General features: G+C 40.9%; 1 protein-coding gene across 1 annotated transcript; it reads right to left on the minus strand.

Moving 5' to 3' along the window:
- Positions 1-455: 455 nt before the first annotated feature.
- LOC139947281 (armadillo repeat-containing protein 2-like) lies at positions 456-17,357 on the minus strand. Its single transcript, XM_071945167.1, has 17 exons — positions 17,156-17,357; positions 16,178-16,433; positions 15,770-15,842; positions 15,393-15,561; positions 14,668-14,845; positions 12,460-12,635; positions 12,186-12,373; positions 11,721-11,823; positions 10,997-11,175; positions 9,227-9,423; positions 8,207-8,447; positions 7,428-7,620; positions 6,978-7,100; positions 5,947-6,060; positions 5,221-5,353; positions 3,810-3,970; positions 456-3,086 (listed from the first exon to the last, which is right to left on the minus strand). The coding sequence occupies exons 2-17, from the start codon at positions 16,405-16,407 to the stop codon at positions 2,917-2,919; spliced, it is 2,628 nt and encodes an 875-aa protein (XP_071801268.1). The 5' UTR covers positions 16,408-16,433; positions 17,156-17,357; the 3' UTR covers positions 456-2,916.
- Between the last annotated feature and the right edge of the window lie 124 nt (positions 17,358-17,481).

Below are 17,481 nucleotides of genomic sequence, written 5' to 3' on the forward strand. Positions count from 1 at the left end.
CATTCAATTGTTATGCTAAGTAAACAACAGCTAAATACCAGTCATAAGCAATGTATATGGCATGAAATTTTGGCCAGTAACATGTGTAAAACCAGCGAGCTATTTTCGTGCTTAGAAATTGTTTGCTTAAGCAGCTCTATGAAATTGGCCCCAGACGTTTCGACCCTAGCAGAGTCTGACTTGACTTAGTTACATGAGCTGGAAGTTGACTAAAGCATATGGTCGAAACGTCAAATAATAAACCGCTTATTTGATTAAAGCCAGTGGTTTCTTATCAAGAGAATATGTTTTTCATGGTGCTAGTGCAAATCCCACTTTGATATGAATAAGTATTAGACTGCATGACCTGCAATCACAAGGTTGTGGGTTCAAATCCTACAAAGCAGACACAGGATCATCATAGAATCACCATACAGTCAAACATTCACATTCACAATAGCAATTTTTATTCCACATATTTCAAAGAAATATCCCATACAAAGCAAACCACATAATTATTTTTTAACTAAACACGTATATTTTGTGGACGGTTTTGAATATTTACAAAAGCATAATGTGTTTAAAAGCGCAACTATTTACATCACACAAACATAAAATTAATAATGGAAAGCATTTGACATATCTCTTATTAGTTTTACCATAAATAACTCATCTTAAATAAATGGTCACTCATTACTCGTTTCAATTTTTGATGAAACATAAAAGTACTTTGTAAGCAACAGGGTGGTGGAATAAACAGAAATAAATCCCTTTTCTTAAACAATTTGGTACATGGAAGTCTACCCCTTTAATGATTTTGGTCCTTCATAATGTCTCAGAGGACTGCAGATTTCTGCACTTCCTCTCACTTATCCACTTTTTTTCTTTCTATAAATATGTTCAATTCAAGATAACGGTCTACTTGTGACGACAAATTACTTGGAAGGGTGAATTTCTTATGCAAATAACATTTGTCACAACACACTTACTTTTGCTTCACAATGTGACACATTTGCGGTGTTACCATTGACAACAACAATGACACTGATCCCAGTACGTTGGAACTGCTTGAAAAGACAATATTGCTTAAAGGCAGTGGACACTATTGGTAATTACTCAAAATAATTGTTAGCATAAAACCTTTCTTGGTACCAAGTAATGGGGAGAGGTTGGTAGTATAAAACATTGTGAGAAACGGCTCCCTCTGAAGTGGGTAAAAACCAAAATGGGTAAAAACCAAAATTAATATCCCTCTGAAGTGTTGTAGTTTTCGAGGGTGTTTTTTACTTTCATAGTTATCTCGCAACTCCGACAACCAATCAAGCTCAAATTTTCACAGGTTTGTTATTTTATACATATGTTGAGATACACCAAGTGAGAAAACTGGTCTTTGACAATGACCAATAGTGTCCACTGTTTTTAAACATTTTCTGCTAAGCAAAAATAAGCAGGTTACCAGTTACAGATACATTTGACTTGATAGACAACATTGAAATCAGGGCTACTGTTAAGCATTCTTTGTTTCAAACAGCCAGGGCCCAATTCCATGAAGCCTGTAAGCACACAAATTTGCTTAGCATGAAATTTGTGCCCTGATAAAAACAAGATTACCACCCAAATTTGTTGCATATTGCTTGTTACTGGCATTCAGCTGTTGTTTTGTTATCCTGAAAATCGCAGGGAAATTTGGTTGTTAATCCTGTTTTTATATAGGAAGAAATTTCATGCTAAGCAAGTATTTGTGCTTACAGGCTTTATGGAAATGGGCCCTGCCGTCACACAAATTTGGGAAAAGTGACCAAAAGCAAACCATGTAGACTGTACTTAGAGTATTTTAATAACAACACCCATATTTTGGACGGTTTGAATATTTACAGGGGTGTCGTGGCCGAGTGGATAAGAGCACCGAACTAAAGCTCTGGTGTTTCTGTTTGCAGCAGAGTGTGGGTTCGAATCCCGGTCATGACACTTGTGTCCCTGAGCAAGACACTTATCTATAATTGCTTCTCTCCACCCAGGGGTAAATGGGTACCTGTGAGGGCAGAGGTGGTTCATGTGATTGGTTTAGCCGAGTAGCGCATGTATTTGTCGCACAGGCTGTATACTCCCCAGAAAGCTGAGATGGTTTAAAGAATGATTTAAGGCCCGGTGACCAGGGGTAATATTGTCGGAAGCGCTTTGAGACGCCCTCCGGCGTGAAAAGCGCTATATAAAAACGGTCTATTATTATTATTACAGGTGTGTTTAAAAGTGCAACTATTTACATAAATCAAACCTAAACTTGATAATTTAAAGCATTTGACACATCCATAAATAGTTCACTGTACAGGTACATAAATTGGTCACTCATTCAACACTCCATTTAATTTTTGAAAAAAAATAATCTTTCTCGTAAAAAAAAATAATAACGAGATAAAATTATGCATATCTTGGGGACAATCCTTTACAAAAGCATGACGTGGAATTTGTGAACACTTTACTTGGAGACCTGCTTTGATTGCGATTTTGTTGGTAAAATATTCTAGGAGATTGCAGCAACAGAAATTGTCTTCGAAGAACAATCAGGAAGTAGGAATGGAAGATTTTAATTTGGGGAAGTTACACACAAATAAAATATTACTTATATTTCATTGTTATGTTTGTGACAATGAGTTTGACACTATAAATAGACACTGCTCTAGAATTGCAAAGGTTGTGGGTTCAAATCCCTCGAATCCCACCCGAGTATTATGCCTCTGATTTTCTTCCCAGAACTCTGGTAAGTACTGAGTATACAGTGCTAACACACAACGATGTATATGGGTAAAACCCAAAATTAATATTCTATATCTCTGATGCAAATTTCCATCTGATATAAAAAACAAAACAAGCTGGCACCTTGGGTGTGCTGTGCACATTTCAATACCACACATTACAGTTACTAGACAAAGATGGCCCTCAAGGGGCCTCACCGCCGATGGGTACCAAGTCTGCCTGGTGTTGCTCCACCCTGTTTAGAAGCTGCGCCGCCACGGGGCAGAATTCCGTCCGCCAGTTTGACCTCATGAAGTCCATGGTCTCAGGGTCCCAGTCCACTCCCTCTGGAGCCTCCATTGCCGTGTCTTCATCTGGATAGAAAAATATTTCAAACAAATACATTTTAAATTATATGATACTATAATGAGTAGGGTAGATGGCCTTAGCTTTCGATCCAAACCGGACCTTCTTCTGTTAATTATATTATATTCTTAAATTATATATTATATATTATGATCCTGTTTTATTCTTCAATTGTCTATTGTTAGTTGCATTCTAATGCAACTTGCTCTCTAATCCTACCCTTTCGTGTTTCCCTGCATTGTAATACATACAAGGCATTTACTACTTTAAAGCCATTGGACACTTTCGGTAAACAGTATTGTCCAAGGCCCACACTTCGTGTGTAACAACTTATATATAAAATAACAAACCTGTGAAAATTTGGGCTAAATAGCACTTTTTATAGAGAGGTTTTTTTGTAAATTTCAATTTCTCTTTGTGTTTCTTTGTTTTGCTGTCCTTTTATAACAACATTCCTGGTATAAAGATGTCATTTTGCCCGGTCCCATCGACCTTGTTATAACGAGAGTTGACTGTAATCCTTTGCTCCTGTTTTTACTGAAAATGGATATGTTTTTTGTTTGGGCTTGTTTATGCCTCTGAAGAAAGTCCGGTTTGGATCGAAAGCTAAGGCCATCTACCCTACTCATTTTCACACATGTAGTGGCTTCTTATAGCGCTAAAATCCATCACCAATCATGTATCATATTTCAAAGCTTATCATGGCCCCAAAAATACTTCAAAAATCTCACCAAGAAAATCTGCCAGTTTATCAATGAGGTTTCCTGCTTCCTGCTCCCCGAAGCACTCGACGGAGTTTGTGATGTTTTCGCTGTAGTTCCATAACATCTTACAGACCATGCTGGCAAGCTGCCAATCCGATCGGCCAAAGTCAACCAAAACATCCGTTAATCTGGAGAGGGGGGGGGGTGGGAGAACAAGTTTGTTAAAAGAGCAATAAAATTGTTTTACTTGGATGCGATATTGAAATCTAGAGCCCGATACATGTTAAAGCACCACCGAGGCAGCTCCAATTGACGCCAAACGTCTTCACATTCAACCTTGGCGCCACTCACAATATTGAAATCTAGAGCCTGATACATGTTAATGCACCACCAAGGCAGCTCCAATTGACGCCAAACGTCTTCACATTCAACCTTGGCGCCACTCACAATATTGAAATCTAGAGCCTGATACATGTTAATGCGCCACCAAGCCAGCTCCAATTGACGCCAGACGTCTTCACATTCAAACTTTGCGCCACTCACGGGAAACCACACGTACTCTGGACAAGCACTATTAAATGAACCCCTCCCCCCCCCTCCCCCGCAATTTTTGAAGCATTACTTCTTTAATATACCAGCTTCAAAATTCATTTGTGCAACTTATTTTTGTGCATACATTTTCGTCTTTGTATCTGATTGTATTTAAAAGAAATTCAATCTGCATCAGGGATAAAGAAAATTAATTAGGTTTTACCCTAACATTGAGGTGTGTTAGCACTGTATACTCAGTACTTTCCCAAGTTCTGAGAAAAAGTAAATTAATTAATATCTCCTGTTAGGCCCGCTTGCTCCTGCATCTCTCCTGCGCCAGGAGTGTCTTTTAGACAGACATGGTGCAATAGATGTTAAATTTGCATCGGGGATAAAGAATATATATATATTTTTTTTTTACCCATACACCGATGTGTGTTAGCACTGTATACTCAGTACTTTCCCAGAGTCCTGTGAAAAAAATATCACAGGCATATAACTCGTGTGGGATTCGAACCCACGACCCTTGCAATTCTAGAGCAGTGTCTTACCAACTAGACTACCGAGGTTGCCCGGTATCTCGAGGCAGTTCCAAACCTATGTTTTGGCAGTTCGAATCCTATGTTTTGGCAGTTCGAATCCTATGTTTTGGCAGTTTGAATCCTATGTTTTGGCAGTTTGAATCCTATGTTTTGGCAGTTCGAATCCTATGTTTTGGCAGTTCGAATCCTATGTTTTGGCAGTTCGAATCCTATGTTTTGGCAGTTTGAATCCTATGTTTTGGCAGTTTGAATCCTATGTTTTGGCAGTTCGAATCCTATGTTTCGGCAGACATGGTGCATTACAAATGGCCCTGTTTGTTATAACTACGTCAGTGAATGCTCCTAACCATTTTTAGAGCTCTTACTTTTTGATTCCGCCCTCCTTTTTGAGTACCGGCCTCCTGTGCTCATCTGCCATCATATTAATGAGCACCCCACACGCAGTGTACACGATCTCCATGTTACCTGCATCCAGTAACGTCACCATCATCTCATCCACTGTAATAATAAAATGAATTATTCATGAGGCTGGAATGCCTGGCTGTAATTGGTTGAACAATGGTAATCTGATTTGCTTGATTACCTACTGTTGGTTAGTACATCAGAGACCTTATTTGCATATTGATGCCACATGGATCTTCAGCCTCCAGTGAGGTTACCATCATCTCATCCATTATTCATGAAGAGTTTGGAATGCCTGGCTGTAATTGGTTGATGGATGATCAGCTGATATGCATAATAACTTAATATTGGTAAATATGTCAGAGACCTTATTTGCATATTGATGCCACATGTTGCAAGAAGCTTGCCAGCTCTTGTAGTCTGTTTTTAAGCTGGTAGTTGCCAGATTTTAAGCTAAATCTACTGAAATAAATCTGTATTTTTAAACCACTTCAGTCGTAAAGCAAGGGCTCATCTTTGCAACCGACAACTTGTGAAATAAAAAAAGGATGTTGGCTTTTGTAGCCCACTGCATAAATTTTGTGTTTACACAAGGCTGTTTCACTTCTCCTGTTTTGACTCTTCAAAAACACAGCCCTAACCAAATACTGACACAGGACGAGAATTACAAGAAGTATGAGTAGATTTACCCTTTTTAGATGTCAAGAAATCTCTGACTTCAACAGTGCGGGAAAGATTGCCAAAAACTCTAGACGCTTCTATCATGGCTTCCATGTTATCGTTCATCAGTAACTTCAGCACAACTGCATAAAGAGATATAATAACAGTAGTAACTAGTTTTTATATAAGGGATTTGAGGCATTGTATGGTGAGGTATCAATTTGATTTGCAGTAACACCTTGCGTGTATCTACTTGCCAGGTAGATTTTGTTGTGTAGAGAACTGTCATGCTTTATATTCTACTACAGCGGAGCAGGTTTCTTCCGATTTCGGGAGACTTGTCAGTTCTGAAAAGAACAGTCCTGCTTTTTAAACTACCTGGGCAAAAGGGAGAAAACTGGCCGGGAGTACTACTCAAGCTTTTTTACTTCACAACCCTGGAGTGCGTTCTTAATTGGTCTCAAGGTTTCGAAAAAAACATTTCACTTACACTAGACAAAGTGCCCTGTATTAGAGCAGTAAGACAATGCTCTAAAATTGCAAAAGTCATGGGTTAAAATCAAACCCAAGTAATAATTATGTATGTGATTTTTTCACAGAGCTCGGAAAAGTACAGTGTATACAGTGCTAAGACACAACGTTGTATAAGGGTAAAACCATAACTAACATAATAACTAATACAAATTTGGGGGGCTAACCGTCCTTACTCGCAGCTAAGAGCTGAATTGTGAAGGACGCAGCTACAACGTGTTCGAGAAGCACGCATGCAAGGGCGCATTCAGCTGCCAGCCACATCAACCCATTATGACCACGGAGCACAGCCAAGATTGAAAGTGGTTTTTTTTTTCCTGAGGGAGGAAAACCGGAGAGTCTGGAAAACCCTCGTGGCACAGCAGAGAACCAACGCACAACTCAACTCACATATGGCCCCGACCGGGAATCGAACCGGGGTCACCTTCGTGAGAGGCGAGCCCTTTACGCACAAGCCAACCGTGCCACCAGATCTCAAAATCGTTTCACATTTTGCAAAATAAAAAGTACCAAACAAAAAAATACTCACGTCTGGAAATTTCTGCTTGTCTCTCCACAATACAGCTCCCGATGACGTCATAAAACGATAGATTATTGATTGTGATTACTGTGTTCAAAACTAACTCCTCGCTGGTACGAATGTCTTTATATTCTGTTTCAAAAGAAATATTAAATTAAGCAAAAATAAAAATTAGAGACAGGCTTCAATGTCAATTTCAGTTTTGTGATTGACTAATTTAAATAATAATACTAATAACAAATTCTTATATAGCGCATTTCACAATAACCGTATCAATGCGTTTTACATTAGTGCCCTGGTCATAGGGCCAATAACATTCCTGTAATGTTTCTCAGCTCCCTTGGGAGTATACAGCCCTGAGCTGCCTGTAAGGCGCATGTGGCTTTTCATACACAATATCAACCTCTACCCTCGCAGGTACCCATTTATACCCCAGCATGGCTCTAAAACATTTCTCACCGAGTATCTGCATAAGTTGATCCACGCAGTTCTCATTTGATGCGATAAGCGGCCCGATGTCTTGGTTGATAGAGAGATTGGCAATGACTCTAATCAACTTAATCAAGACGTCTTCAACGAGACTTGCTGAGTTCTCATACTCGACATCCCCATCTGGAGACTTGGCCGGCTCCGCAGAATCAGATTTTGATTTCTGGAATATGAAAATAGTTTCGTTGATAATGATAATTAAAGACACTGGACACTATTGGTAATTGTCAAAGACTAGCCTTCACATTTGGTGTATCTCCATGGCAACACCATGGCAAACACCTCAGCTAACCGCAGCTCCTTTCAGGACAAGTATAACTGTGGCGTGTCATGGCCGAGCAGTTAAGAGCACCGGATTCAAGCTCTGCTGTTTGATCAGCAGAGTGTGGGTTCGAATCTCGGTCGTGACACTTGCTACATAAAATTGGGGAGGCAGTACTTTCTGCTCTACCGGCCAGGCTTCGGACTGACAGATACCCAAGCCTACATCTGTATGGACTGTAAAAGGGGTAACCCTGTTTCAGCCCTAGGAGTAGGTGGCATAGGCCTCTGGACAAAAAAAATTGTAGCCAACACCTAGAAGTGGCCTTCAGGCCTTGTGTGTCTGGCGACTTGCATAAAAATTTTTAAAAAAAACTGTGTTCTTTTCATGCATTACACAGCGCAAAATGTTTTATACCTCTCAAAGATGACATTCCATCGCTGAGTGCTAATCACATTTCTCCACAAACAAAAGCTCAAACTTTTACCTGTAAACTTTTAACAAAGTGATGTCGTAGAACATTCAAGATGACTTCCATGGCGTTCTCGGCGTTGAACAAACAATATCTGAAGTCGTCGTTCTTGGCCGTAAGATTCCCTAGGGCAAAGCTCAACCTGACGACTGTATAACTCTGGTCTTGGTATCGACTGAGTAGAGCCAAGATAGACTGAAACGCTGTTGGGTACTCGCCTAAGACCGTGCAACACTCATGGTTGAGAGTCAGTTTACTGTTGAGCCAAAAATCAAAACAAATTTTACAAAAAAGGGTTTTGATACCTTTTGTAAATCAAGTTTTGGGCCATGACATGAATCTTTACTTACAGGCAGTGGCGAGCTAGTGGTAATTATCTTTCTTGGTTACAAGTAACGGGGAGAGGTTGATAGTATAAAACATTGTGAGAAACAGCTCCCTCTGAAGTGACGTAGTTTTCGAGAAAGAAGTAATTTTCCACGAATTTGATTTAGAGACCTCAGATTTAGGTTTTGAGGTCTTGAAATCGAGCATCTGAAAGCACACAACCTCGTGTTACAAGGGTGTTTTTTCTTTCATTAATATCACGCAACTTCGACGACCGATTGAGCTCAAATTTTCACAGGTTTGTTATTTTATGCATATGTTGAGATACACCAACTGTGAAGGCTAGTCTTCGACAATTACCAATAGTGTCCACTGCCTTTAAGGTAAATGAAGCTGTTAGTAATATAATTTACACGTGTTGATATTCTTTTCATATCTTAGATGTAGAAAACACAGGCCATTCCAACAGCTTTATTCCACGTACTGCATCTCTTTGGAACTCCTTGCCTGGTGCATGTTTCCTTCCATCCTACAATCTAGACTGTTTTTAGAGGAATATCAATTCCTACCTTCAGCTCCCCTGAGTTCTTTTCTCAATAAATATTCTTTCTTCCTGTAGCCCCATGCCAAGAGTGGCTTTTAGCCTCAATTGGAGCGAACTTGCATAAAAAAAAAATAATAATAAAAAATCACAAAATCACAAAATACCTGAATATTCTAGCGATGTGCATCATGGTCTCGGAGTCGCTCGGGTACAGGTCCATGGAGCGACAAATCTCCGGAATGGCTTCATGGGAAATGAAGAGCGCGTAATGATCCTTGTGGTCCACGAAGTTACGCATTGTTGCGATGAGCTGGAGCATGATCCCTGCTGACCCCTTGGCTAGCTTGCCGCCGTGAGAGTTCTGTTTTAATAATAATAATACTGAAGTCTTATATAGCGCACGTATCTACCAAACAAGGTACTCAAGGCGCTGAGTATATACAAACTTTCAGAAAGAAAGGTTATTACAGTGAGACCCAATTACTTAGCACCTTATAAGGGTTTACATGGTGCTGTGGCGCATTAAGCAGCCACAGCCAGGAACACCGGGGTGAACCCCTTCTCTTTTCGATAAGTGCACTGGGTTCTTTTACATGCGTTACACAACACATGGGACCAACGGCTTTCTGTCCCATCCGAAGGACGAAGCAATGGTCAAGCGTCTTGCTTAAGGACACAAGTCTCACGGCTGGGGATTCGAACCCACACTCCGCTGATCAGAAACACCCAAGTTTGTTTTGAAGAGAGAAAATGATTGCGATAGAAACAAGAACAATGGCAGTGGGCCTTGGTCTTCCCCTATAGTGTAGAGGTGGAAGCCCCATGAACCATGATTCTGCTGGGTGTTACATTTCATTAGAATAACAGAACTTGGGCTGGAAAACACACCAAACATCGTGGCCGAGCGATCTAGTTCAACGCACCCAAGCTCTGGTGCCGTCAGCAGCAGAGTGTGGTTTCGATTTCCCCACATGACACTTGTGCCCTTGAGCAAGGCACTTAACCATAATTGCTTCGGTAAAAGTTGGGAGGGTAGTGCATTCTGCTCTACCAGCCAGGCTCATAGTGGATGATACCCATGCCTACATCCTCATGGACTGTGAAGGGGGTAACCCTGTTTCAGCCCAGGGAGTAGGTGGCTCCTAGTGGATGATACCAATTCCTACATCCTTACAGACTGTGAACTGGGTAACCCTATTTCAGCCCTAGGAGTAGGTGGCTCCTAGTGGATGATACCCATACCCACATCCTTCTGGACAGTGAAGTGGGCAACCCTGTTTCAGCCCTAGGAGTAGGTGGCTCCTAGTGGATGATACCCATGGCTACATCCTTAGGGACTGTGAAGGGGGTAACCCTGTTTCAGCCCCAGGAGTAGGTGGCTCCTAGTGGATGATACCCATGGCTACATCCTTAGGGACTGTGAACAGGGTAACCCTGTTTCAGCCTCAGGAGTAGATGGCATTGTGCCTCCTGGTGCCAGTGAATCTCTCACCTTGAAGTGGCTGTCCATAAGCCTTTTTGAGGTATGGCAGACACAATAGGAGTGCACTGTTTAGTTTGGGTGTATTGACCCATTTCACCTGACGTCATCATCAGAAAAATCTTGAATGCGCCATACTGGTGGGGAATTTCACTGTGCGTTTTCATATATAACTCTAGGCATAGAGTATGCTGTGCGTTATGCAGTGAAGTGCGCATTTTAGGCGACGCGGCGTTAATACACAAAAACCTAACTGCCCACCAGCATGGTGAGCGTGGCATCAGTCGCCGCATGTGGCGCGCGTGCAAGGAGTCAATACAGACAAGTATATTCAAACCTAATAGTGTTGTAGCATTGTGTACGCCGTATGACAAAAAGGCTTATGGCCTTGTGATACCGGTTGATCTCTTGTAAAACAAAAATTGTAAATTTGTTTTTATAAATCTTTACTTACCGCTTCATTGACTGACTTCATAATCCTCATGACATGCTCGATGGTTCCAAGTTGGACAAAGCGTTCCAGAACCTTGTAGTGGTTCTGAGTCAGGAACCTGACGGAACCAACGAGGTAGACTAGAAGCTCATGGGACTGCGTCTTGAAGTCTAGATCGCTCATTAGAGCAACGATTAAATCTGCAGAGAAAGTAGAGAAGAAAAGAAGTTACAAAAAGGTCAAACCTTTCTTTTGGGTAATGGGTATGTTATAACAATATAAGCCTAGATTTGGTTGTGCCCTACTCTAAGACCGTAAAATGTTTTTGAATTACTCGCTCTAATACCACATTCCTTTGAAGGGAGTTGATTCTCCAAATGTATAAATTATCAACAGCTGCAGTGATTCTTATCACGTAAAATGTTGTGGTCATTAAGTTTTTGAGTAACACCAAAGGTTTACAGTCCCTTGATTTGGTTACATCATCCTATGCCAGTTTAAAAGGACCTTTGTGAAAGATAAAGTTGTGACCAAAGTAAAATATAAGAAGTCAGGTTTGAACTCTTCAAACTATTATTTCTTTGATTTATTTTTGCAATTTTCTACAGATTAAATTGTATGACAAACTAGTTTGTCGACTTCCACTATCTTGAGGAGTTAATGTCACCTGTCCACCCTCAAGCGATACAATATTTGTATATTTATGCTTTTATTATTAAAATATATCACTGGCAACCTTACTTACCCATAATGTTGTGTTCCATAAATAGCAGATCATTGTTGTTGTCCTTGCTAACTTTCAAGATGAGTTTACTCAAAGTGTTCAAGTTACTTCCATTTACACCAAGCTGAAAAAGAAACCAATAAACAAATATATATATTGGAAAGCATTGCCTCCAAAACACTGCAGCCTGCATCGTGACACCGTCTAGAAAATCCTGCTCTATCACCCCTATTGTGAAGCAACTTCACTGGCTCCCTATCTCTCAACGAATCATCTTCAAGCTGATGCTCATTGTCGACAAAGCACTTAAAGACACCGGACACTATTGGTAATTGTCAAAGACCAGTCTCCTAACTTTTACAACATCTTTCTCCCCATATGCATTTTATAAAAAACGGTTACAAACGCTCTTCAAAGACCAACTCGTCCGATCCAAGGCAACGTGTTCCTTTAATCCAAATATTGTTAATTATCAATAATACTCACTGCCATCATGAGCCTGGCAGCCTGCAGCTGCACCCTGGGATTGCTGACATCGGTTAACTTAAATATCGACCGCAGCGCTGTTCTCCGTCGCTTGCAGGCTCTTCCGAACATTGATCCCTCTTCAAGTACATCATAGAGGGCGCTGCAGGCTGCGCATAACCGCTCCTCTTCTGCTTCTGGTACTTTGCCTGTTGATTTAAAGACTCAGTGTAATCAGGAACTTATTTTTTGGCAAAGTATACTACATAAATATAGATACTTAAAAGGAACTAACCTATATGTTCCGGGACCATTCCCTCCAGTACTGGGCTGACCTTTGTATTCCAATAGAGGGCCTCCTCCGGCGTCTCTTCTTCCCTACTACTACCCCCAGATCGACTCCCGCTGGAGACTCGGTCGCTAACGTAGCCACTCTCAGCCCTCGCTGATGTGCTGCTGGAAACCCGAGATCTGTAAAATCAAAATAATAACAATAACCTTTGTTCTTATATAGACCTTTACCTCATCCTAAAGTGCTGAGTATTTTTTCCTGCAACCTATGTAAGGGAGCACGTATCTATTTAACCGCCCGAGAGGTAGGCCGAAACTGGCCGAATCGCCCGGCGCTGTAATGAGCTTCATCATCAACAGGTGAATGCACACCGCTCGGTTTCCTAGCCTGCATATTCATGATCTCCTTGCCCCTGCTACCCAGCTTTTGGTACACAAAGGAATAGATGGGCGACTGTTAATCCCTGATGACTTGGACAAAGGCCCTTTGTGCCCGGATTAGAGAAGGGTCCGAGACCATAACTGGAATCCTTGAGTTCTATTGCGTTTTTTTTTAGCAATGACTGCATTTATTTTGCAAAAATAAGTAAACAAAATAGGAATGATCTCAGCTCAATGCTGATGTTAAAATGCTACTAACCCTTGATTGGACATCTTTGGTGGTGCAGAGATGAATATGAATTTAAGGATGGACTTACAGTTTAACGGCACAGGACCAAAGAAGAATACAAATATTTCTCCCTAAAATACCTAATCTCTATTTATAATCCCAAAATAAATTGTGGATTCAGCCATGTTTACATTCCACAACTGACAAGTTGTTTCTTTTAATTATGGTGTTGCACGATTTAAACGGGCTGTGTTCATTCTTTTTTTTTTTTTTTTTTTTTTTTTTTTTTTTATGGCTCATCACGCCTACTTCATTGACGACAGCAAAATTAAGTCCAACGGGGAAAAAACTTACAACAACCTTAATGTATTACTCATTATTTTATTCAGCTTACACGATAAATTTAGTCAGATATAAATACTTTTATCGCACTATCAATATTGTGTACTGACACAAATTTACTAACGTATAATCATTTCTAGATACATGTCTTTGAAATAAACGAACACTTGGCTTAGGCTGCATGGTACAGAAAAAAAAAGATTTATTCAAACAAGAGGGCGCACTTTCGCATGGTTCCTTATATTGTATCACGCACGCAGACGTACCAACACGTCTGGCATACGACCTGTGAAGACATCGTTGTGAGTAAACCGACGACAGATTCTAGTGAAGATTTACTTCTAAGTATTTATTCGAATTTGTTTTAATCAGTTGTTTTAATGAGTATGTTCAAACTAAAAAATTATATTAAGCTTTGATATCAGATGCTGACTACATATGTCAATTTGAAAAGGAGGTAGATACGGCTGTTGGCTAAACGTTGGGAGCGAAGTCTTTCCAGCTTATTCAGTCTGTAGTTGCGGGCAGTAATCCTATAATCCCTTTATTGTCAGCCACTTGACAAAGGACCCGTCGAGCCTATTGTTAGTGCCCCTGGCCCATCCAGACCCAACACCATTGTGTTGAGGTTGTGAAGGTTTAATGAGGAAAGGTGAGCAACTTTAACCCCTGATATGCGGATTATTCATGACACCAGTCATTTCTTTTGTTGATCGGCAAACCGCCAGATTCGGCCCGTTTCGGCCTAGCTCTCGGGCGGTTAAATAGATACGTGCTCCCTAATCAAACAAGGAGCACTGGAGTGAACCCCTTTCTCTTTGCACTAAGTGTTCTTTAAACATTAAAAATGTAAACATGTACCCGATTGAGTAGTCGGTTAAACATCACAGGCTTAATAATATTTGGGGGCTGATCATCCTTACTCGCAGCTAAGAGCTGAATTGCGAAGGACGCGGCTACAGCGTGTTCATGAAGCAGGCATGCAAGGGTGCCTTTTGCTGCCAGCCACATCAACCCATTATAACCACAGAGCACAACCAAGATCGAAAGTGTTTGATTTATCCCGAGAGAGGAAAACTGGATGGTCTGGAAAACCCTCGTGGCACAGCAGAGAACCACCTCACAACTCAACTCACATATGGCCCTGGCCGGGAATCAAACCGAGGTCACCTTGGTGAGAGGCGAGCGCTTTAAGCAAAAGCCAACCCTGCCACCAAAAGGCTTAGTTGAACTATTGAATTATTTTCAAATATTTCTTACTTCTCTCTATGGACTGGTACACTGTCTGCTGATTTGACTCTCGGCATCCCGTCTTCCGATGGGGGCTTCGTCCTCTCCTTTGGCCCACTGTGGACCCTCCTCTGAAGGAGCTCCTGATGAGTCGGAGACGGTAGAGGGTTGGACAGCTGCCTCTCTAAGGGTTGGGGTAAAATTTGAACTGCAAAAAAGAAAGTAGATACACATATGGTGTTACCACAAACTAAATATATACTGATAGGTATGCAATGCCTCAAATTCCATATGCAACAAGAACAAGATGAATGCTAGCAGGCTCAGCACGCTATCCGGAGGTTATTGGTTCGAGTCTCAAACCCAAATTAATAATGAAATACTTCATTCTCTAGTAGCTAGATTGTGATCCTTTACAACAGTATTATCCTTGCTCATCGGGCATACCTATACCATTCCTCTAACTTTCTCAACTCCCAAGGAGCATACAACCCCAAGCTTCTATAATTAGCACTAACGGGTTGTTATTCCAACACACCACTGTCCCAGCCCTCTCAGGTTCCCATTTATACCCCAAAATATTTGTGTGAACCCCTTGCAGAAGTACCATGCAGCTACCACATTCAGGCTTTTGGGGGAACCAGTACTACATGTACACGCCTTCAGAGCCGGATCAACCAATCAAATCATTGGAATGGTAAACCCAAAGCCTGTCAAATTCCTGGCCCCTGAATGTGTTTAGGCTGGTACCTCACCTGCAAGACCATCTTGACTAAGGGCGCTCTTCAACTTGGTGTGCATCCGTCGCTTTCCGGACGTTGCTCGGGTTGAATCCAGAGGCGGGGGCTTTGGCGGTTTGGCCAGATGGGGAACGTATTCAGCGCTGGAAGAGGGGGATACTGGACTGATGGATTGGCTTGGCATCTACAGAACAGGGACGAGATTGGAGGAAAAAGAAAAATTGTGAAAATTTTATAACAGTTTTATCTAATGTACTCCTGTGCACAGTTGTGCCGTCTTATAAAACCTGCGCAGATGACTGGTTTCAAATGGTTTTAAAAACTAGCTTACTCACTAGTATGTTTTAACAAAAAGCGGTAAATATTTAAGGAGCTTAATAAAAAACACTTACATGTTCAAGAGGGGTAAGCCTTGTTCCAGATGATGGTCGAGAATCGCTGCCATCAAAATGCCGAGCACCCAGGCTGGAAGAAAACAAATGTAATAAAGAGTTTTCATTTTGGTTTTACCTATATACACCAATATGTGATAGCACTGTATACTCAGTTCTCTTACATGCATTTACACAACAGCTTAAAAACATCCCATCCGAAAGATGGCATAAGCCAGTAGCATAATGTGTCTTGCTTAAGGACACAATTGTCAGGACCAGAACTCGAAACCCTTACTCTGCTGATCAGAAACACCAGAGCTTGAGTCCAGTGCTCTTGTCCACGACACGTCACATAAAGCACTATATGAGAATGGAGTATTATTCCATTCTCAGATAGTTCTAGCAACTTATCAAAGGTAAACAAACCTAAATGCAGATGGAGGTCTGTCATTTGGACTTCTCGGAACACTTCCACTAAAAAGTGTCCGTTTATCTTCCAACGGCGTGAATGGTCGCTTTGTGCGTACTGTGCGTAGTGACGATCGGGCTTCCTTGATGATGTCAGAGCTTGTCGTGACGTCAGCAGGTTTCTCATAGAAGGCTTTGGGTTCCTTGGGACGCCTTCTACTCGGCCCAGTCTTGTTCACTTGTGCCATGGTGCGATACTACCTGGAGACTACAACTAAAAAGGAAAAAAAATTGAAACTTTATAGGGAAGGTATGTGTTTGGTTATAATAAATCTTAAAATTAAGGGCAATATAATAAGCTTTACTTATTTAGTGAGACAATACACATCTAAGTAAGTGATCGTTTTACAAAGAGCAGCTATTTTTATTTCCACTTTTTAAATAAATCATGGGTTTTTACATTTTTGTAGCTGACATTTTTTAAACAATGTCTGGCACTCAATTTGCCACAGTGAGTGAAGCGCAGCTTTCTCGCTTGATTGTTTTTGCATTTTTAGCCTGCTTGTTCTGTTGTTTATAATTTCTAACCTAAACTAGTCTAACTTCAGACTTAACTTCAGGTTAACTTTCTATATCTTCGGGTCAAGTTGCATCTTTACAATGACCAAGTGACCATGTACACTTTCCCAATGGCACTGGCAATGCAAATGATCAAATCAAACACAAACAGAAAGAAAGGGTGCATCGAAATTCCACCAACGACCCGACGTCTTTCATTCATTTCAACCCATTTCATTCACACACAATCCAGTGAAGTTTTGTCTGACAGCGATAACACCGACAAATCAAGACCATAAATCACGTAAATATCGCAACTGACTGTCACTAAATCTCAAATAAAACAAACCCTTAAATGCTACGGAAAAGGGAAACAGGCTAACAAACGAGATCGCATTCAGAAAAATGTGTTATTTCGGCGGTTATTTTTATGCTTACCTTCCAGAGCCGACATCGGAAAAATTTCAGCGTTCATAGCTACGGAACAGCGCCCTCTGTTGTCAGAAAAGACATCACAGTCTGCCGTTCAAAAAAGTTAATTAATTGCTTTTTCCTTCTTTTTATGTTTCTAAAGTATATATAAAAAGTGTGTAGTTACCGTATAATTAGGTGTTTTGTGTATTTTTGTGAAGCGGTTGCTTTCGATCAGCTTTTTTAAATAGACCCTTTTCGAAACCTCGGCAACACGGTTATACTATGCAGTATCCGTACCAACCATTTGAACGTGCAAGGACGGAAGCCGCTGTAAGAGACAAAACGTTAAA

This window comes from Asterias amurensis, chromosome 14, assembly GCF_032118995.1.
Source record: "Asterias amurensis chromosome 14, ASM3211899v1".
NCBI lineage: Eukaryota > Metazoa > Echinodermata > Asteroidea > Forcipulatida > Asteriidae > Asterias > Asterias amurensis.

Excerpts from the sequence above, each read along its gene's own strand:
- LOC139947281 (XM_071945167.1), bottom strand. The coding sequence starts at position 16,407 with ATGGCACAAGTGAACAAGACTGGGCCGAGTAGAAGGCGTCCCAAGGAA. Across the intron at positions 12,636-14,667 it reads GTACCAGTCCATAGAGAGAA|ATCTCGGGTTTCCAGCAGCA; the intron begins GTAAGAAATATT and ends TTGATTTTACAG. Across the intron at positions 11,176-11,720 it reads TATGGAACACAACATTATGG|ATTTAATCGTTGCTCTAATG; the intron begins GTAAGTAAGGTT and ends CTTTCTCTGCAG.